The sequence below is a fragment of the Siphateles boraxobius genome, unplaced genomic scaffold, assembly GCF_051911475.1.
Source record: "Siphateles boraxobius isolate OS27281-9 unplaced genomic scaffold, OSU_SipBor_1 22, whole genome shotgun sequence".
NCBI classification, from domain to species: Eukaryota; Metazoa; Chordata; class Actinopteri; order Cypriniformes; family Leuciscidae; genus Siphateles; species Siphateles boraxobius.
The window spans coordinates 35,975,264-35,998,288 of NW_027508833.1; the positions used below are offsets into that span (position 1 = coordinate 35,975,264).

General features: G+C 38.4%; 1 protein-coding gene across 1 annotated transcript in view; it reads right to left on the reverse strand.

Annotated features, from left to right (window-relative positions):
• prox1a (prospero homeobox 1a) overlaps window positions 1-9,100 on the reverse strand; it is a 29,976-nt gene extending 20,876 nt beyond the window's left edge. The window contains exons 1-3 of the mRNA XM_077239956.1: window positions 8,965-9,100; window positions 4,593-6,381; window positions 779-887 (exon numbers count right to left, since the gene is read on the reverse strand). Of these exons, the coding sequence (XP_077096071.1) occupies window positions 779-887; window positions 4,593-6,313 (1,830 nt within the window). The 5' untranslated portion in view covers window positions 6,314-6,381; window positions 8,965-9,100. The remainder of the gene's footprint in view (window positions 1-778; window positions 888-4,592; window positions 6,382-8,964) is intronic.
• Between the last annotated feature and the right edge of the window lie 13,925 nt (window positions 9,101-23,025).

Below are 23,025 nucleotides of genomic sequence, written 5' to 3' on the forward strand. Positions count from 1 at the left end.
AGACATTAAATTATATGATTTCCTACTGGAGCATAAGCGCTAACAGCGAGCGATGAATGGCAGTACGTACTCACGAGTGTTAAGCTGCTGGCAGATTTAGATGGATGCAATAGAAGCATGTGTGTGAGGATGAGGTGGTCACCCTGGACCCAGAACAGGGGCAGCTGGGAGTGAGAGGACCCTGCTCTCCTCATTTAAATAATGTGGCCTGAATCTGTCACATTATTTCTCCTCCGTATGCTCCCTGTATGACGCATCAACAACAAATTAAGTTGTAAATAAAAGACAATTGGTGCCATTGTTTTGTTTGTGTTGTTGTGCTCCATTTTGTTTGTTGTCTCCCTCCTCCTCTCCGTCCCCTCCCGGTTTCGCTTGTTCATTTCTACCGAACCTCTAATTTTCTCAGCTCTTATCACCCTCTGCCTCCCACTTCCACAGATCAGTTGGGAATGAGAACTCTAGGAAATTATCATCCGACAAGTTAACAGAGACAGAGAATAGTTGTTTCTGCTCGCTAACCAGAAGTGACGCGACAGAATAAAAGAAGTAAAAAAAAAAGTACCCTCATGATCAGTGTTTTAAATGAAAGCGTAAGTGATAGTAAAAGGGAAAGTGGGACTTGTGCTATGCCGTGTTGTTCTCTTCTAGGAGATTAAGGCCAGTTATTTTAATTGGGGGGTGGAGGGGTGGGGGAGCTGGCCGTCTGTTTGGGACCCATCTGGACTAATGGGACAGTGCTACTTCACACGACATAGTTAACGGTCAACGGCGAGCTCACCTTCACGTCTGAGAAGAACATCTTCAGCATGTTGGAGCTGGGGTAGCGTGTGTAGAAGAACATCAGCTTGGCCTTCTTCAGATGGTTCGGAGAAAGACCCTCTTGGATTTGAAATTTGAAGGTTAGGGAAAATATTTTAAAGTGTAATTATTTTAGTCATCAAATAAAGACAATAAATCCCATTTATGATGAACATCATTTTAAATAAATTAAAACAATAGATAAATATAATGTAAAAAAAAATAGCTTAAGTTCCCTAATAAAATCAGTGTCCCTTATGAATTTTATATTTACCACAAGACTAATAATTACACTGTAGAAAACCATCCTTAATTAATTCAGTTTTCTGACGACTGTATATTAACACGTACAGAGTTCCAGTCAATGTAGCATCGCAAGTCAATAAACGTCTGCTTATCCCAATAAAAACGCTATTTATCTGGAGGTGGCACTGCCCTCTAGATTGGTAAACAGAGGGCAGCTGAGGGGGGTCCCAGGAGAGACCGTGGCTAACCAGAGCCATCTACCCATTACAATTAGCCCCAACCCCCAACCCTCCACCCTAAGCCTCCTGGCACGGCCCCCGCTCTGCCAGTTAGGCCGGCTTTAGCCACATCTGCGCTCCAGACTGGCCCAACCATTTCCTCTGCAAATTAACGGCTTTATAATTTATCAAAAATGAAGATGCATGTGGGGCTAAATCAATGGGCCCCCACAAGGTCAATTAAGAGGCTCACCACTCTACCCCCCTTCACTATAAAGCATGGCACCGTCATGGCAGCTCGCACTGAATACAGTACCTCACTGTGTCTGTTATGTAAAACACTAAGCGCTGGAACAGTCGCAACAATAAATGTTGCAACTTACAAAAGCAACAGTAAATGCATCTACATGTAAAAAAAATGGACTGTATGCTATTTGCAATGTTGATCCTCTCTAATAATAGTGTGTATGTAGATTGGCGTGTTCCTTCTGCCAAGAGAGGAGGAGAACCCTAGGTGACCTCCATTAGGCTGATAGGGAAGACCAAAAGAGCATTACTCTCTTTCCTACCATCTGTCATAATGCATACAGCAAATAACAGCAGTGAATGACAGCGAGGGAGGGAGAGAGAGAGAGAGTTAAGCTGTCTTTTTCACAAGTCAGATTTTTCAAGGACCTAAAGGCTCATTTAAAAACCAAGAGAAGGGAAAAGCCCAGGTAGCGAGGCCGCTTCTCAAAAGTGCATCTTCATGAAATGGAGCGAATAATAGCCTGTGTTGGAGTCTGGAAATAGAGGGCTGGTAAACACCTTCATAGATTTTTTTCAAGAGTTTAATCACATTGAGATGCTCTTTAATCTAATGGGCATCGCACAAAAAAAAAAAAAAAAAGCGGTGAGGAAGTGTTCGCATTTGAGAACTGAATCGTTTGCCACTGTTAAATCTCTTTGCAGTATTTACAGAGCGACCATCATATCAGTTCTTACTGCTCTGTCTCTGCTCTGTTAACAACATTCATAAATCCCAGGGATATCATTACTCAGTGCCATTAACATTCAAGACATCCACTTTTAAATAAAACAAATAGTCGCAGATCTTAGAAACAATGTGTCGAGGATGACTCGACGGGGCTTGACTCACCGAACGCACATTTCCTACAAGTAGACCTGGCTTCCAAGAAAAATACAGCCGTTTCTAGGATACGTAAATATGCGAAATGACAAAATAGATAGAGTAAACACTAGCCCACTCAGTGTAAGACAAGCCGGGCCATAGTCAACATGAATGAAGGACATAATGCAAACATGAATATGAAGTATTTCAGGGGAGGAGAAAAATGGGGCAGCTGTGGTTTATAGCCAAATGAGATACTACATAAACAACGCCACCATAGATGCACTGCATCATCAGGCTTTTTTAGGTCTGGTTTTGTATTAAGCATGTTGCATGTAAGGGAGACAATAACTAGTGAAATGTGATCCAACAGCCAGGTGTAAGGAGAGAAAGGAAGGAAAAAGAACATAGGGATGCTAAATCCATAAATTAATGCTAGACATCTGTTCAGCAATATGAAAGATTAGAGCAACAAATGTACTACAGCTGAGACTTTAGCTCTTGCTTGGAAAAAAAGAATAGGAGGCGTTTTCAGATTGTCAGCTGAAAAAAATATTACTTTGATTAAGTGCTTTGCAACAATCTTTTGACATATAAATGTATAAATCAGAAAGGAATCAAATTTTGTCATTCCACCAGCAGAGTGATTTTGAAATCGAGAAGGTCTTTTATTAAACCACTTTGGCAACCAAGTTTGAAAAGTGATCTGAGCGATGTCTTCATAGTGCACGTTTTCTTTGCTTCGCTTTAATTGATGAAACCTGATTCTGCGAGCAATAGCTGCCTCAGCACTTGAACATGGAGCTAACGCAACCATGAACCTCTGTCCTCGTCTACTATATTAGACATGCAAACTGGCTTCACCTGCCACCCACCCCCACCCCATTCTTACAACAGCCCTGTGCCAGAGCTGTTCGGTCTTTCTATATGCAAATGATGGGGGAAACTGAACAAGGCTATTTTTCTTGAGATGCAAAGAGAGCACGTGACAAGGAAGATCATGCTGCCCATGGCTGAAGATAATTGGCTGCTTGTTTCTTCTCAAATTTGAATAGAAATTCATATTTGATTAAACACCCTATTTTGCAAATATTGAGATGTTGTTGTTCAGGTCCCAACTGTGCAGGTGTGCAAGTATACTTACAGAAATAATAGACTCCCTCAGAGCTGAAGAGTGTATTCCTGCCTGGGATGCCGTTTCTCTTTGCATCGTTAGGATGAATTATTTTGCCAATTAATTAAAAAAATATATATAATTGAATTAATAAATTAAATAATTTCATTTGAAAAGGTTGAAAGGTACTTTAAAAGGTACTGTTTGATAAAAAAACAACAACTTTATATCAAATTGTATAAAACATTTGGTTTTCTTAATTTAAAACTTATCTAAGACCTAGTAGGCATTTGGCAAAAGGTTAAAAAGAGGGAAAGGGGTGAAAGAAAAGCAGCAACCTGCTAACACCTGTTCACACCAGTGAAACAGGATAAAAAAGAAAAGACCTACTGCCAGGCAACAGCTATCAGTGTACCTTTACCTAAAGCAAGCTGGTGGTGTTCATAAGAAATAGGCTTTGTTGTTTCATGAGATCACATATTATATGACATAAAAGCAACTATGAAGGAGAATTAATTTTTAAAATGACAAAGCTCAACAGTAGGGACATTACTACTCTTGTTGCTTTCAATTGACACTAAATGAGCACAAATCCTCCTAAATGAAGTGCTCCTCCACTGACAGAGATCTTCTACCATCCTTCTAACACAACTTTCTAGGGCCTCTAAGCAAAGGATCCCACTTGTCCTTTTACTTCCTGGCTTTGAAATGTGATTTGCTTTGAGCATTTATGTACAAAGTCTTGCATGCGCTGTGATGAAAGAGGGGGTTTTATTGTGAGTCTCTCTGTGATAGTGTGAGAACAGAGAAGATGGGAGGTATCTTAGCCACGGCGGGGCCTTTCAGCACTTCTCCATATAGCGCACACTTAAAAGCCTCTATCCACTGAGGTCTTTTTAATCTTCAGACTACTAGAGGAACAATGGTCTTGAATGTGCCGATTAATGGAGATTCATTGAAATTAAGTTTATGTCTTTTAAGATCTGTTTGTCATTCATACGTTATTTAAGCCACACTCTCACCAGAACTGTCTAATTTTTTTTTTATCTAAACAAATAAAAATACAACAATCAAAATATGCTTTTGTTTTTTTTGAAAGGATATTGTACTTCCTGAATATGGAGAGATGTCAGACATGTCCTGAAGGTCTCCGCACTCTGACTTGATGAGGGACAAGGACAAGCCTTCAGGGTGTGTTGGTGACATGGAACGATGGTGGCTGAGGTGGTTGGACGACATCTTGGTCCGTAGGCTGGTGGTCTCTCTGGACAAATCCAGAGACTCGGGAGAAGACCTATCCTTTCCTGGGTAATGCCCTGTTGGGCCACCTAAGGGGCTCTGGAAAGGGTAGCCCATTAGAGGAAGGGGGAAAGGATGGCGGAAAGAGGGAGGACTAAAGCCCATTGCGGAAGATAAGGGTGAGGGGTGCAGGGAATGGTGGTGGTGACCCCCAGGTGTGGGAAGAGACCCAGTCTGATCTGAAGAGTTCTTTCTCACTACCAAAGGCAGGGCCTCCGTTTGGTCATTCGAGCTGTGCACCTGCATACTAGCAAAAGTGTCCAGGGGATTAGGAATGATGACATCACCAAAACATTGCAAGCGCTGGTTGGCAGTATGGAAGTTTGGGTTTTCTCCATTGACTGCGAAACGATCAGGGGGCATCTGCAGGGGTGGGAAAGCCTGAGGAACTGGGCGTGGAGGCTTGGCAAAGACCTTCACCACTGTGTCCACTACCTGGGACATTGCTGTATTGAGCTCTTGTTTTAGTGTCTCTGCTAGCTGTTTGCCCTCTGCATGCATGGAGGTTGGTCCCTGGCTCTTTCCTCGTGACCCATCACGCTTGGGTTTGTCCCCCTCTCCCATCATGTTCTGCTCCCGAATAAGTGCGCGTGCTCGATCCAAGAAGTGCCCTGGATCCAGGTCAGACATCTCGTTGTCGGAGCGATCTGGGACCGAGTCGTGGGCACGATTGTCCATTCCATCAGAACGCATGCTGTCTTCAGAGATGTTTCCATCTTCATCATTCTCAGAGTCAGTGCTGTCATAAATCTGGTAGAACTTCTCTTGCAGTTGCCGGAGCTGCTTCTGCATGTCCTCTAGCTGTAGTTTCAGTTGCCGGCGTTCCTCATGTTTCTGCTCTTTGCGGGCAGAGACGAGTTGCTGGAAACTCTGCTGCTGCTGCTGTGGCAGTTTCTGCTTGCGCTTGTTTTCCCGGTAGTTCTCACGAGGACTCGGGGGCTGGGCTGCCCCCTCACGCTCGTTATCACCTGCACGGAGCGTGACGCTTGGAGAATGGCTCATTCCACGGATGATGTTTTCCACCCGGGCTCGTTTGGCCCTAAGATGCTCATCTGTTAGCCTCTCCATTTCAAATTGGGTCATGGAGGGCCTGTTGAATGGTGAAAGGCACTCCTGAGGGCTGCCCCGCGAGGAGTTGCTGCAAGCATCCTCCTGCTGGATCTCTGAACCGGTGCTCGAGAGGCCACTTCCCTGGAAATTAGGCTCACTGCCTCCATTTTTGGTCAAATTGTTTTTCAGAAGCTGGGAGATGATAGTTGCCCCTGGAAAGGGCATCATAGCGTCTTCGTAAGAGTTCGCCCTCTTCAACAGCTTGCGAAGCACGTTGGACTTCTCGCCGTCTGCGTGCTGCACCACTGAACACTCAACATCTTGCTCGGAACCGTGGGGATTCATGGCACTAAAAAAGGTTGCTTTTGTGCGGGTAAAAACCACAGATGTTTGCCCAACAGTCCTCTTCACTCCAATGTCAACTCTTCGTCTCTTGGTTTGTCTGCTTAAGAGGGATGTGCTGTCATGGTCAGGCATCACTGGAACAGTTATTGTGCCATTTTTGAAAGCCAGTCAGCTGGGCACAGCTCGAGAACCCTGGGAACCTAGCCAAAAAGAAAGGACTGATGAATAATTTTCTTTATATGTCTCTAAGTTTCTTGTACCCAATCCTAAATGCAATTTGAAATAGTCTAATGTCTTAAAGAACAACACACAATGCAATACAAATGCTTGAAGTTGGTACAACTTATTCAATAAAAAATAGACAAAAGAGGTTAACAGCAAATAATATATAATTAGGATCAGTTACAAAGTTGTCAATTGAAAATTGTTTTAATAATCTCTCCAAAAAAAAAAAAAAGTTATACTTAAATTTGGGTAAATCTGCAAAGAACAAGTAAAAAAAACACAGTACTGCTGTGTTTAGCCAGACATGCCCTGCCACTATTGTGCGCACATACATAGCCAAATTGCAGGCTTTTTTCACTTTGGTAAGTTTTTAAGTCAGTAAAACAGTTACAGCTGATATTTGCAAAGACACTTAATATTATCTTTTGGAGATTAGCAGGCACTTATATCCCCCATCTAATTGAAAGAATAAAATCCTAATACAACAAGTAGCCTATAATACATCACATTAATTCAATTCTGGGTTTCTAAAACAATTGGTTTGTTGTTGATGAAATGAATTTAAAGCAAACCCTTTTTGTGGATAGTGCAGTGTAATAAAGGCTAATTGCACGTTTTACAAGTTTGTTGACGGTGATTTAAGATCACCAAACATTATTCATGTCGCTCAAATCAGAGTTCTCCGTACATTATAATAAAGCAAATATGTTGCTTTGCTCATTAACGCACTGTAAATAGACTATTTCATCTCGCAATGAGCATGACTAATGTGGACAGTTTGCTTAAAAGATCATTAATAACGCGACTACTTCCTCTAAATGATGTTATACTAAAGAAAATAATAACTCTAATAATATAATGTGATATTGTCTTCATATTGAACAGCACGGCCATTTGACATCTAGATGTTTGCAAATATTTAGAATAAATATCTAATATTGTGTGACATGCCCCATATACGATGTATAACTTTAATTAATTGTTCTTCAAGACGCACCGATTAACATAGTGAGAAGTTTACATTTAAGATACGAAATAGAGCGGATATACAATGCATTTGCTGTCACTAAATATAGACATCTGACAAGTCAAGACAACAAGGCAACAAAATCTGCTCCGTTTTAGATTTCTTTCACTTCATACGGCCATTGCGTCCTATGCGCACCTCTCCAAATATTTAAAGCTGTTCAACTTGAAACCAAGAAAGTTGTGATAGAAAGAAAATATAACTAATTCAAATACATATTTATGTGAACACACGATTCGGAAAACGCAGTTGCTGTGTTAACCAAGACATTTGTGTAGGTTTTTGGAAATCGCAGTTTTGAACCATTAAAGACCCAAGGACCCCCCCACTCATTCTCTCAGCGAACCAGGAGACCCCTAAACAGGCTTGATAAGTAACACTGTAAAATAACTGTTTAGCAGAAACATTAACTAACATTATATATTATATCCTTAGTTAGAAAGTTTGACATTAGTTCATAATTAATGTTTCAGATATTTTTCTCCACAGAGCCCTGATTGCAAATTCTGCCTTAGAGGAACAGTGTAATGTAGACTACTGCACCTCAAACCTAAAATATTTAGCCTATAGCCTATAAATAGTTCATTTTGACACTAAATCCGTAAAACAGACTTTACGGCCCTATATACGTCGGCAGTTCTCTCCTAAACATGATTTTGATGTAGACGTAAACTGAAGCAAAGCTTTGATGTATCTGGCTTTCACGTCAGAAAACGATGATGATGATGAAGTAACGCGTCAAGCTGGAGTGGCAGTAAAAGTCAGAGGCTCAGTATAAGCTTAGGCTATATACGCTCTTAAAATTAAGGTTAGTCAAAGGTTCTTTGTAACATCTTAGTTTCAGCAAAAAGCCGCCTTCTTATCAAGAACCTTTTTTTTTAAGTTGTCAGTTTGGCTATTTGGAGATTATTTTTTTTAAAGTTATTGATATTAGGCTACATTATAGGTTATTCAGTTCACGGTTGTTGTCTCTCGGCTCTTTAAAGCAGTATAACGAGGCTTTCTAAACAACTAGAGACAATTAGTTTGTTGTGGAACTTAAAAGATTCTAACGACACCGCTGGCTGCAACCCCCCTTTTCTATCTGAAACCTTTAATTTACGAGTTAACATTCAGCGAGCACATCTATGTAAATCACAAGGAAATTTGTTATTGGCATAAAAACAACAGACGACTGACAAAAAGCAAACGGAAATAATAAAGATAGGCCAACACAAAATGTTAAAACTAAATAAACCTCAGAAGAGATATAGCCTACTGTCCTATTACGAAGAAACGGCAAGTTCAGGCTGAAGGCAAATGTTTCGCGTCGCCTCTCCAAAGTCTACAAGCAATATTACAAGAGCGTATTTATACTTACTTTACGGAAAACATAGGGATGCAACCCCTCCAAAATGATGCAAATATATGATAAAGTAAAAAAAAATAGCAACCGAAGAGCGTGAAGGATAAAGCGATACAGCGCATCACATGAAAAGTCACCAGTAGCAGAACAAAACTCAGCGCGAGCGCAAATGACAAGGTTACTTACTCTGAAGATGAGAGCGAATTGAGCTTCTTCGCGATAGTGTAACAGAGAATACAGAGGGTTGTTCGCCCCGTGATGAATATTGTAATTTCTCGGGACAAGCGAGAGCGAAGAGAGTGAGATAGAGAAAGAGCTCTTGTGCGCCGCTCCTCTCTCTGCATGAAAACTGTATGTCTCAGCGCACGCGGCCAGGAGGAGGCTGAGAGCGCGCGCTCGAACCAACAAGATTCACTTTAAGACGCGGCTGAAGGAAGCAGGAAGACGGCGCGTCATAATCATAGTGATGTAACGCTCGCACCTACCAATAAGAGCAGTCCACTGGATTTAGAGGAATACAAAACAAGTGAAGTTGAAGACTCCGCTCAAGCAAAAACGAATGACACGGGAACCTTTGTGGGATATCTGTAAGGATACGCACTTTTTAAACAATATGTTCTCTGTGTGGATTTTGTTAAAAGTATTTCTTTACAAAATGAACAAAAGTTGTTTGTGCTGACTGAAATGTATACTTTCCTTCAGTGTAGATGCACGCTCAGCATGATGCATTTGAAATATAAATCGCACCAATGCGACACTTGCAATGGAACTTACTTTTTATCCAGAAAAGTATATAGGCTACAGTTAATTTGTCGAATTATTAATTGTTTTTTTATATTATATCATCATGTAATTCATAAATGAGAATACTATATTTCATCACCATGTTTAAAAATAGGACAAAACTCACAACATTCATGAAATGTAGTATGCAGGCCCCGAGAAGTGACCGCTGCCTCGACCTCGTGCGTGCCTGGGTTCGTGAAAATAGTTTCGCTTGCCAAGGTTGTCTTTGAGCTATGGGCTTCTTCTACTTAAGACCTTGCTCTTACTTTAGATCCCTCCTCCTAGCCTCCACAGTCAACAGATGAAGGAATATGCTGAAGCTTTGACGTGTTCTTACTAACTGTTATTTGAATACGGTTAAATAGACTCTTTCTTGCATAGATGAATCCGAAAGATTATCCCAAATAACGCACGGGAGGTTCTGAATGTAAAATGTGGCACATATCCATCATGCGTGATTTTATGATCAGTCAGTAAAGTTTAAAACACAACCAAATGTATATTCTATTCTATCTGTTAGAATAGAATAGAATAGAATAAAATAGAATAGAATAGAATAGTGTTGTCCATCGTGCGACGGTTCTTTAGGTTTGCTTTGTGTACAGAAAAAGTGCACAATGTGCAGCACATGTATTGTACATTGTCAATTGACTTGCATTTATATCTGCCTTGCTCATAAATTTGAACCACCACGCTAAAATAAAGTTCCGCATTATGCAAGAAAAAAAAAACAGGATTATTTGGACACATTATTTAGAGAGCCATTAGCCAATCAAATGTTGATTTCTCACCATCCTATCAGGTGCTTCAGCATGTAAGCAGATTTCTCAAAGCCTTAACCCAGTTTTCTGTAGTCGCCGTTCCTGCTCATTGTTGAAATTAAAAAGTGTAATCAGAACGTAGCATATTACTCATTTTCCGCGGTAAATGTAAAAGTTTTTCCCCTTTTAATTTTTTGTGTGCTTTAAAGCCACTGCCTCTTGTATTCTTATAGCAGCTCATTTGAACGAAATGTGATGAGACCCTGCACAGTTTCGTGAGTAATGATTAAAATATCTTTATTGATACACAAAAAAATTTACTAGTATATTAGCCTACATGTAAAATAGCTAAATCAAGCAGTCAATGTGATTTGGTATTCTTAAAAAAAAAAAAAAAGAAGCAAATTTCAGTGGTCTCATTCATTCCAAAGCATGTTTGGGCTGTCAGAGCAAATGACAGCAGCGCAGCTGTTTGACCTATTCATGAGATTATTTACTGTAACTCTGTTGATCAAAATTCTTTAATAAATTTGGGTTAGAAAAGCCAATCCGCAAATGCTTTCAAAACAAAACTTTTTCATCCTCTGTTATTATTACATTTATTATAATATTTAAAAATATTATTATTTTCGATTATTATATACCTTTATATCAACGTGGTTACAATCTTATATTTTTAATAACATGCATCCCTCGAGATTTTTACCTGGTGGTGATGTAGTTTTTTCCCCCGACAGTTTTCCTCCTTCAACACGTACAATCATTGACTAGATGAAGGTTTTTTTTTTATTCATAGCTAACTAAAAAAAAACTTTTCTTCAAGTTTAGAATAGGATTCACTTTCACAGCAACAAGCCCTTTTCTTTTCCTTAAACGAGGACAAAAGGAAAGGCGTGTTGTTCAGTCCAGTTTCCATGTCGCAAGCAAATGTTATTGTGAGTGAATAAACGACTGGGAAGGCAGGATTTTTGCTGCAATGAATTTCTTTTCCAAAACAAGTGTTCCAACTTATTTTGTTAGCATCTTTCCCCAAAGGCACGCTCGGAGTGCGAGCTTAGTGGAAAAATACATGACAACATTAAAGCAATAGTGTTTGGAGAAGGAAAACGCCTCTTAGGTGTAGAGGAAACCTGTTTATTAACACCGCCACCTCTGATCTATCTTTCACCTTTCTGCTGGACACTCAGTCACTAAATGTCTTAGACTCGCCTATTTCGTGAGGGATAAAGGCTATCACCTAAATATCATATCGAATATCATAATGTATATTTAGATGACGTGCGGAAACGGATTGATTTCATTTTACGCGACAATTCAGTTGTCAATGCCATAGCCAAGTCGGACAATTGTTGCTTTTAACTGTTAGAATACTTTAACAAATAGACTACAAAAAACAAACGAAACTTTATCTCAACAAAATGATTACACCGGTTTTTCGACGCCGTATTTGAAAAGACAGTGTGCTCACCTGCTCTCCCAGTTCTTTTTTCCACTCAGCCCATAAAGATGACGAGAAAAGAACGATTTAAAGATATTCGACACATATAATTAATTTTAATTTAGATTATAAGCGCATATTAGTATGTATTTGTGAGGGAAAACGAGTTGAATTCCGATAGTAGCCTTCTGCAACTTTATTTGCTTTCTGCGTCTGAGAGTTTCAGAATTCATTCTCTAGAACAGCTGCAGTTAGGCAGCAATAGCTAGTTATACTTCACTTTATGTACAGACTAGCTACATCTGTCCACTGTGTGAATTATTTAATGACTTTAATGACTACCGCTGATAACCAACTTAAAGATCGAACTACTAACGATTATTGTAATATATTGGCTATGTAAAAAATAAATAAATAACACGATGAACGGAAACAATACGTGTGTTTGTTGATGTAGCCAACACTCCGAAACTGACAGCGATCGAACATCTGTTGCTATGGTGACAACATCACCTAATGGCGATTCGCGAGCGTTCACATTTAGCGCACTCTTATGATAGCCCTACGTTGTTTAAAAACTCTGCTGAAACTCATAAAAACACTGATATGTAAAACAATACCTTTTGTTTTCACTTCCTGAATACGCCCCCCCCCCCCAATTCGCCCCCTCCGTCTGTCTAGTAGGCCTAATAGAGTTCGAATTATCTCAGTAATGTAAGACCGAGTGAGATTTGATACTTTGTTTGTTTATGTAATTATTATTACATAGGGGCTATTATTATGAATGTGGGCTAATTATAAACAGTAGGCCACCAAGTATAGGTCACTGCTTTTTTGAAATTCAGAAATGAGTCCAGCTCCACATGACTTTCCATAAAACATTTTAGGGTTCTTTTTTTAGAGGTGTATTTCAATTGTATTATACACCTAATTGCAGTGGAAACACTTTTTTGAGATGCTCAAACTAACCCTCTTTTTTTTTAAAAATTTTTATGTGTGGCAACATGGCACTTCTGTGGGTAGTTTTGTCTAAAGGCCATCACAGCTGACACAGAGGTGGATTTTTTTTATTTGATGTGTTTTGCCCAGGATACATTTTGGCTGTTGTTTCCAAGATGTATCAGTTATTCATAGTAAGCTGCTGCGGTTTGCATAACTAACTGAGAGAGGGTTTGTATAACTTTAATCCATCCCACAGTTAGAACATACATTTATTCAAAAGACCAAAGTTGATGGCCCAAATAAATTAGCAATTCAGATGCAATATCAACAAACAAGGCAAAAAAAAAAAAAAAAATAAAAAAAAAAAACCAAATCAACTGGGCTTCATATGTCACTTCTGTGGATTACAGATGTCCTGGGGGCTAGTGGTAAAGAGAGGATCAGTGGGATAGACTGCCAACAGATAAACAGGATCTAATGCTGTGTGGACACTGACGTCGCCCTTTCATGCTGATCTATGACCCGCTACCTGAACCCTAATGTGAGACCCCACAGGAGAAACTGCTCTCAAATGAATGTTAATGCACAAACAAAAGTCCTTGAGTGTAGCCTACTCTGCAGCACATTTTGTATTACAGTATGTTAACAACTATTACTGTATGTGCTGATATGGCAGAAATATTTGTTTCTTTGTCTCTAGTTGTAAAGCATAATTGTAGTATTAGTCTTGTTCTATAATATTCTGTCACGTCTCTGAGCAGAACAGATAATATCCTCCACCTTACTAATCACGCTAAAAGTGAAAGGCCATTCGAGGTAAAGAGAATAGAAGGAGAGAGATGTAATAAGACTAGATTAGGGGTGGCAGCACACAAGAATAGATATAAAAAGGGGAATATTACTGCACTGTAGATGCTGTTGTGCACAAATTCAGTCAGCTTCCAGGGGCCATCAAGATTCAGGGAGTAGCTATTATTCTACACATTAGCGCGGGCTAGCTAAAAGCTCTTATGCTTGAAGGGGTCTTGGAGGTCTTCAGGAAAAAGGATGTGGCACTAAGAGTGGGCAGTGTTTAAGAGACCCCTGGTACTCTGCGAAAATGGGAGGCTCTCGATGTGACAATGTGACATGCGGGATTCATTTGTAAGACTGTCGGAGCAGGGAATCGAATGTGGTATTGGGACATGGAAATGATGTTACGTCATGTAACCATTACCGCCACACTGAAAAATAAGGAGGGAAAACAAAAGAACAGGCTGATGAGAAGATGTGAGGTAGCGTGATATAATGGCTGTAGAACGTTTAAGGTGTTTTAAGAGTGCCTTGTGTGCAATATTACATGAGATGGAAGCAAGTTTAGGACTCTTATGGGACTGATGAAGCCCAGTCTGTGCTATCAGATATACCGGCTTAATTCCACACGATAATACCTACTGTTTACCAAAACTGTCCCTGGTAAACACTAACAATCAAGGCTGTCTGGTGCCATGGACAAAGTGAAGCCTTAAAGCAAACACATTCTAGGTTGAAAGGTCACTTTCTACAGCAAAAAGTGACGGTAGGATCGAAAGAGATCTTTATTAAATTGGCCATTTGTATATTAAAAATCGGATACTATTTTGGTAGATGTGGATAGAATAAATGAGACAGCAAAGTAAACCATATGCTCCCGCTGCACTTTCTGCATGGGTATTAAACAAATCTATAGATCATAAATCTCATTTTGTGTCCGCAAATAGAGTACATAGCTTAAGAAACAGGAGCTAAACTCTTAAAAGTCATTTTCAAATGACATTACTTTTATAATATTATACTCCATCCGTTTCCCCCCATATCCACCGTAAAAACCAAATTCTCTTTTTCTGTTTGTCTCAAGGCACACAAAACAATTTAGGAAGACTTGACGATTAATTTGTGCAACCTTCAAAAACAATACAATCTTTTAACCAGTTGCTTATTCCATAGTGACCATATGTGTTTATTCATTTCTCTGCTGTGTTTTTTCCCTTAAATTCACTGCCGAGGTCTTAAACTTAACACGTAATTACACAATCGCGAGCCCTGCCTGTGATAAGCTTTTGAATGAATGAGTAGCCACTGAGACTAAATTGCTCTCGCTCTCCTGCTCCCTCCTGTCGCGTCTGGCCGTTAGGTCAGGGTTTGAGGCGAGTTGGCAGTGCGGAGAGGACCAGGCCTGGCCCCGTGCCTCAGTGCCTGCGGGACCCTACCCAGACTGCCACGGCCCCTCTGGCCTTCAGAATGAATAGAGGTCTTCAGACACCAGTGCACTGAACTGAGGCAGCCTTTTCAGCAAACAATCCTATCTGCTTCCTCTCCACTCCAGTCCTCCTGTAACTTCACTGAACTCGTCCAGTTTGTCAGGGGGGGCTTGTTTTTGTTGTTTTATTTTCATGTTTCCACTTTGTGAAGAAAAAAAAAAGAGCTAATGCTGGAAATGGCCCCGAAAAAAAAATACTGAAGGGAGAGGACCTATTGAAAGGGTTGTTGCATCATGGTGTTAGCCTTGATGAAATTGTCAGTTCATGCATGTGCTAGTGCATCTAAATAAAATAAACACATTCTTGCTATTTAACAAGCAAATTTGCTTAAAACATCATATAAAAGAAAAAAAAAAACATTTCTAAAGTCTGATCTGTTGATATACATGAAATGAATTTTTTTTTTTATGTCTAGGGTCACAGGTTCAGTTGCTCACTTGATTGTATTCAAAAACTTCTGTATTGTGCACGTAAAGAAAGAAAAGGAAATATTTGCTGGTTAAACAACTTACACTACTGGCCTTTAGAATTATTTGTGGCCACATTTTTGTAACTGTATTTAAAAGTCTGCTAAAGAAGTACTGTTCACATGAGCATCATCAAGCACCAAGAGGCCGTTCAAATTATGCCACGACATATTATTCTGTGTGTTATGAACACTTCAATAGCAAAAATGGACGAGAGAGATACAGAGAATGAATAATCATAAAAACAATAGACAATTAGAGTTCATCCTCTTTCTTTTGATCAATTTGCTGAACACATAAATCGCTACTGAGACAGTCCTTAGGATTTTTTGTTCTCCTATAAAAACGGGGATAAGGGATTAATTCCAATGTCGAGAAAGTAGGCCAGTCATGGGCTCTACAGCAGTGCACTTAATGAAAATCAATTAGGATTATCCTAATATAGGATTCCCTCACTGGCATCACAATACACTTTGCCTCTTTCTTCCAATAAGCATGTAAGGAAAAGCCTTAGGCTGTTTGGACGGTAACAAGGATATTACGCTGACATAATATAGTGAAAATAAGTATATAATTACTAATTAGTGTTCTGCTTACTCTAGCTGAATGGGATTTGTCTTGAAGGAGGACATGATACCTTACTTACTGTACTGCAAACGCAATGGTTAATGTCTGATCATGTTAATGCACTTACTAATATGTCTATTTCTGACCCTGGATCAAATAATGCACTGTTCAAATTGACTCAAGCAGTAATCTCGTTGATTAGGGGTGGAGCCACATCATGTCACGACTGTAAGCAACACTATCTGCATTTATTTGCAGAAAAGGAGATTTGTGCTCATTTGATGAAGGTTAAAAATGTATGCGGTTTGAGTTCAACAATGTTAAACAAATAATAAAATGCTAGGCGTAGACATGCATCACAAAAAAAACACACCTTATTGTATTCATAGTGTATTGAATGGTGTCATACTGACATTTGGACAAATCAAAAGTTAGATCACAAAATAATTTTATTTTTAAAATTATAGATCAGTTTCACATGCCTTCAAAATGTCCAATAGCCAAAGGCAAAAAAGGGGAATCATTTAGCTGCAAGGTTTCCAGGTTTTGCTCAGAGCGAACTGCATTTATTTGGGTCATTTTTCCATGGCTTGGTAAAACGGAGTGTTTTTTTTGGCCACCCATCCACCATATTAAGCACCCCACCTGCTGATGATTACCCATAAACACTTCTTTCTGCTGAGATGTACCTGGCAATTAGTCTTTGAAATGCCCCATGCTTGATTTACCACAGCAGTACAGGTGAATGGCGATGCACTCAAACTGCTCGACCTCTGGTGGTGCTTTGCGGTTTGTTTACAAGCTTTTTTTTGGCGCTGAAATGAAGAGAGAAAAAAAAAACAGTGTACGGGATGCTTATAATTATTCCCCCAGAAGATTTGCTGTCATAATTACAATGCGATACTGACATTTAGAAAAATGCATAGAGGTCTGCTCAGAGCTGCCACGCAAAATAAATACGTGTTATTATAGTTTGTAATATGGCCTGCGTCATAGACGTATACGAAAAAATGACTGTGCAGATCTTCAAAGCAGTGTTAGTTCAAAAACATCAGAGAAACAGGATAAAACCATGTGGTGTTTTGCTGAACACTGGTGTGGACATGCACAGAAAGCAGGACATCTGGCTGGTGTACAGTGGCAACAGGTATTGTTGTTTCTGAATGGAATCCGTGTTAGTAGGCCTGACTGACTGATTCCATTTTCACCTCTGCTGCTAAATAGAATTTAAAGAAAGTTTTCATGCAAAACCTGTTAAATTTACGGTAAAAAAAAAACTGGTAGCTATGGTTGCCAGAAATTCACTGTAAAAAATACTGTGAATGTTTCCAGAGTTACAGGATGCCTGTATATTTTACAATCTATATTTTACATTGATATAGACTTTATACCAAAAAGTACCAATAACCACCACAATAATACAGGTGTCTCATAGAAAGCCAAATGATGAATCAGAGTTCATAAAAGACATTGCATACAAGCATTTCTTATTATTTCTGTGAAGCACTGTTTCTCAAACTGGTCCAGGAGTTGAATACAATTGAATAATATATATATATATATATATATATATATATATAATTGTTATCAATAATACCATTTAATTATTTAACTGATTAATGGTTTTATTAATTGTTTAATTGATTGTTTATTAATTGATTAATAACCCTAACAGTTTTAATTACTGACAGTTTGTGTTTGGTCCAATCTCTTAGCTAGTGAACAGCTGGCTCATTTAGGTTTATTATTTTAATGAAATAAGAACATAATCAAAAACATTTATTGCTGTACTGAAGTGGTCTGCCTTCTTTGAGGACCTCTGCTGTACATAACGTTTTGCTTCTTTATTTGATTGGATTATTGTACAGTGACAAAATTCTATAATAACAGTTTCATATTATTAATACAGGCACAGTTGCTAAATCAGAGTCTTCCAGTGAGAGGTGATAATGGATGATGGAGAGCGAGAGGGGGAGAAATTAAGCATGTGTTGTTCCTTATGTTAAGGTGATGTGTTGTTCTGCTCATTACCAATGTTTGACCATATGACACGCATCATCTGAGAGTAATGCATTATCCATGAGCTCGGCCTCTCCAAGGAGCCAATCGACTTTCTCAACCTGCTCCTTCTGGAGAAAAACAAACAACAGGTGCATGTACCCGTGTCCTCCTCTCTTTCATGTCTTATTCTGTGTGAGGGGCCGCATTGTTGCAGCGATGTGAACTAATTTTTCATTTCTTATCGTTTCACTATTAGCCTTTAATCCTTTTATCTGAAGCTTAACTACTTGATCTTAATACATTTCCTTCCCCTTCCATTTCCGTACACCTGATTTATGAACTTGCAGACATGAATTTTGCTCAGGTATAAAAGGAGACCCCGAAGCCATAAAGCTGCATCCTTCGTTAAAGCTCTCAAAGACTTCCTAAAGGGAAAGTGTGGTCATTTCTGCAATAAATCATCGCAGCACATGAGTGGAGGGCAGTGCGCACCTTGTCCGTACACCACCGTGAAGCGTTAAGTAAACCATAACATCCTGCATATTGTGTGTCAGAGCCAGTAGAGGTCACTTCCGTTCGTCTGAGTGTGTGAGCACGTGTCTAAGCGCTGTCTTCAAACGGGTCTGTCCACTTAAGCCATTTTGAGGAAGAGCTTTTTTCTCTCTCTTAGTGACTACTTCCTGTCTGAAGAGCTAAAAAAGGGGAAGTGGTCATCTAACAGAAAGACGGGCCTCTCAATGTCTAATTTTGCAGTGTTTTGTCTGGTGCAGCATTGGTACCTGGGGACCAATTTTGGCTTGAAAATAGTCCCTGCAGGCAAGTCTTGTGTTGTTGGAACAGAAAATGTGTGAAGATTCCCTAATTACTACAGTGTGCTCTGATGCCTTATTCTGTGCGTAAAGAGGCATTGCAGATCAACTCAAGTTTTTTGATGGTTGAAAGTCAAAAGTCACTGCGAGTGGTTTTTAACTTTTAAAAGTTTCATGAATAAGAGCACTTTAATCAAACACAAAAAAGTGTTAACTTCACGTGATATCTTTTATTATAAGGTATCAAGGCTAAGGTTTTTAAAAATATATTTAAGAAATAGTGCAACCAAATCAATTTGGTTCATCAAAGTTGGCATAAAAACAAAAGGTGCGATAGTCCTTTCTTTCCTTTTGTCTTTGTAAACAAGAAAAACAATTTTGTCCATCAGGTATTGATTTGTCATTCGTTGGATCATTGTTTGCTATTGCTGTGATTGACAGGTTGATCCCGCTCTCCCACCAGTAAACACGTCAGCGGAGAGAAGATATCGCCTCAAGAGGGATCGTACATATTTACGAGATGCCCAATTTGTATGAATTCATCAGAATGATCAACCCCTGACCACACCCCTAAACCTACCCATCACTGGGGTTTAGACAAATCGTACGAATTGAGATCAAATTAGCCACCTCTGACTCACTCGTTCAAATTTATACGAATTGGACGTGAGATAGCGTAGGAATTGTCCATTTTGATTTCATGGTGACTTTAGCGGGGTTTCTTTTTTTTGTGTGCATTCTATGCAGTGGAAACACCGTACTAAAATACTCTGACAGAGTTTAATCAACGGCGCCGTAATACCACTACGTACTTATACCGCCAAACAGACAGCGTGGCGTATAGTCCAATTTCTAAACAAATGACACTTATCATCAGCCACTTCTCTTAGTGAATCAAAAACATACAACTCCTCCTGTGTAGTGCAATTCCGGAACGAGTGACTGTAATGAACTGGCTCTGTTTAGTGAATCAAAAACATATGCAAACACAAAAACTCAGGCCGAATGGCTCTGGAATCTTTTTTCTATGAGTTTTTTCTAGTTTGGTTATACTTGTGGGTAACTCTTTAGAATACTGTTCCATCATTAATGAATAACCACAAAAGAACAAATGAGTACTGCAATATTAACATTCTAGTTACTACATTTAAAAAACAAGGAACTCTGATTAACAAATTAGAAAGTAATAGCACTCACTAGAATGCAGTAGTTCACTATTAGCTAATTATATAACTACTATTTTTTTAAACCATCAAGAGGACTAGTAAGAACTACTAGGTTCATAATTAATGTGAATAATGCATAATGTATAATTCATTCTAAAGTACACAGTAAAAAATACAATCTATATTTAAGTAATTTCAACTCCAATTACATTTAACTGACTTTAATTGGTTTAATTAGACTTGTAAATTAATTAGACTTGGATAACTTATAAAAAAAGTTGAAAATAACGCAATGTAAAAACACAAAGTCGGCATAACTTATTGAACATATAATCTTTTACTGTGTAAAGATCATGGTAACCCACTAGTAATGACACAAGTATTAACAAATCCTTTAGAAGGAATTACTAATGATTTGAAACAGCATTCTAAAGTGAGAAGCATGATAACTAATGAGAAAACTAAATTTATTGTAAGCTTTTTAAGGTTTTTGCAAGGTTTTGGATAGTAATGATAAGTGTTAAAACATCCTTCTAAAGGAATTACTATTTATTTGGATCAGTATTCTAAAGTGAAGGTTATGGTAATGACTCAAGTGTTACCAAATCAGAAGAAATTACGGAAACACTTTAGTTCAGGGTCCAATTCTCACTATTAACTTGCTCATTAGCATGCATATTACTAAGATATTGGCTTCTTATTAGTACTTATAAAGCTCATTTTAATGCCTTATTTTGCATGACCATATTTTACATCCCTTTATCCTAACTTAACAATTAACTAACTATTAATAAGCAGTAATTAGGAGATTATTGAGGCAAAAGCCGTAGTTAATATTATAATAGTAATAGAGAATTGGACCCTATACTAAAGTGTGACCGACTATCCAAAACATTTACAAAACTCAATGCTTGCAATGACTTCAGTTACTAGAGAGTTATCATGCTTTTCACTTAAAAAACTGTTCCAAATCATTAGTAATTGGTAATAGGATTTGGTAACATTTGAGTCACTACTAGTGGGTTACCATAATCTTGACTTTAGAATACGGTTTCAAATAATTAGTAATTCCTTTAGGATGTAGTAACACTGGTGTCAGTTATCATGCTTTTTCACTTAAGAATACTGGTCCAAATCATTAGTAATTCCTTTAGAAGGATGTAGCAACACTTAAATCATTACTAGTGGGTTACCACGATCGTCACTTTAGAAATAATTATACATTATGCATAATTCACATTAATTATGAACATGTATATAGTAATTCATAGTCCTTTGGGGGGGGGTACACAGTAGTTATTGATTAGCTAATAGTGAACTACTGCATTCTAGTGAGCGCTATTACTTACTAATTCGTTAATCAGAGTTTCCTGTTAGTTAATAGTAGCTGCTAGAATGTTAATATTGTGTTACTCGTTTATTCCTATGCAGTTATTTATTAATGATGGAACAGTGTTCTAAAGTGTTACCGAATTGTGATTTAATAGACCTATTAAGGCTAGTAAGATTGTGGGCTATTTATGTTATTTCTTTTCAAAAACTGATTTATGATCTTGTTTATAAAAAAAATTAAATAATAATATTTCTTTGTTAAAAGTACTAACAGAATAATTAATGGAAGCATCCAGTCTTTTTTAAAACAAAGCTTACAGCACACTTTCACAGTAGCTAATTTGGAAAAAAGAAATAAAAAAGGGGAAAACTGTTCCCAGCTGTATAGGACACAACTAACCTGAGAGGGGGAAAGAAGAAACATTCTTTAGTTCTGAGTAGATCAAACTTTCCAGAGAGTGAGAATGATTTCACATTGTCCCCAAAGAGGAGATTTCCCCTTGATCCTTAACTATGGGTTGAGGACAGTCACTTATGTATGAAGTTGTGACAAGCCATAATCCCTGGTGATCACATCTCATAAAATAGAACAGAGAGAAGAGGAATCAGTTTGGAGCATTGGCCCATCTGCCACAATCACCCCACTCCAAATGACTTGGCATCAACATTCCCTTTCAGCTCACAAAGACACAGACGTGCCCGATATCTTGACCCACTTCATTGGTTTGGCCTCTATGAGGATGTCAGCTGAAATGCACCAAAGAATCGATCGCTGTTTGATTAAGGAGAGCCCTTTTTTGTTGCATACTTTGTTTTAAGATTCTGTGGAGAGGATGCAAGTAGAACGAACAGAGGACAGGAAGGATGTTAAAGGGGATTATGTGTGTGTGGCATAATGGACTGGCTTACTCAAACAGACACTAGCTTCTTTGGATTCAGTCAGTCATGTATAATGGGGATGACACACAGTTTATTTTGGATGATGAGGTAATTTTGAGTGGTGGCTTAAGAAAAGAACTGATAGATTGTGTAGCGATAACCTTTTTGTTCATCCTATTATGGGGAAGTGTTGGTGTGTAAACAGAGGAAGAACCGTGTGTCTTCCCATTATCGTCAACAGGCCACAAAATGTTATGTCATGAGAAAAAATATTGAAGAAAGAACTAAAGAACATGGTAATGTTTTCGTTTTTTCGTCTTTGCTTCTAGGCCTTCGTTTCGTATTATATACCCAGTTCATTTGAACCTTTTGGAACACAAAACATTTCATTATATTTTTCAATATTTGGATGACCTCCCGAGCCTGACAACAAATTTCACCATACATATTTGTGTGGTTAAGCACAAGCTAGTTTTAATAGTCATGTTTTGATATAATAAGTAAACATCTGTCACATCAGAATCATTAAATGACACCAGGGAGGCTCAGTGCATATGCATCACATAATGCATTTAAATGAAACAACAAACATGCCTTACATAATGTATTTTCAAGTCTCATATTGCATGTAATTTGTTGCTTCTTTCAGAAAAAAGCTTTCTGTTCTGTTCTGATTAAATGTGCATGACAAGATGAATTTAAGAATTGTTATATTATAATTAATATTAAGAATATTATTTAAGTCAATAAATTAAATGTATGTCAAACATTTTTAAAGTGTGATGCTTGTTTTTGTCAAAAATGTTAAGTGACCACAATA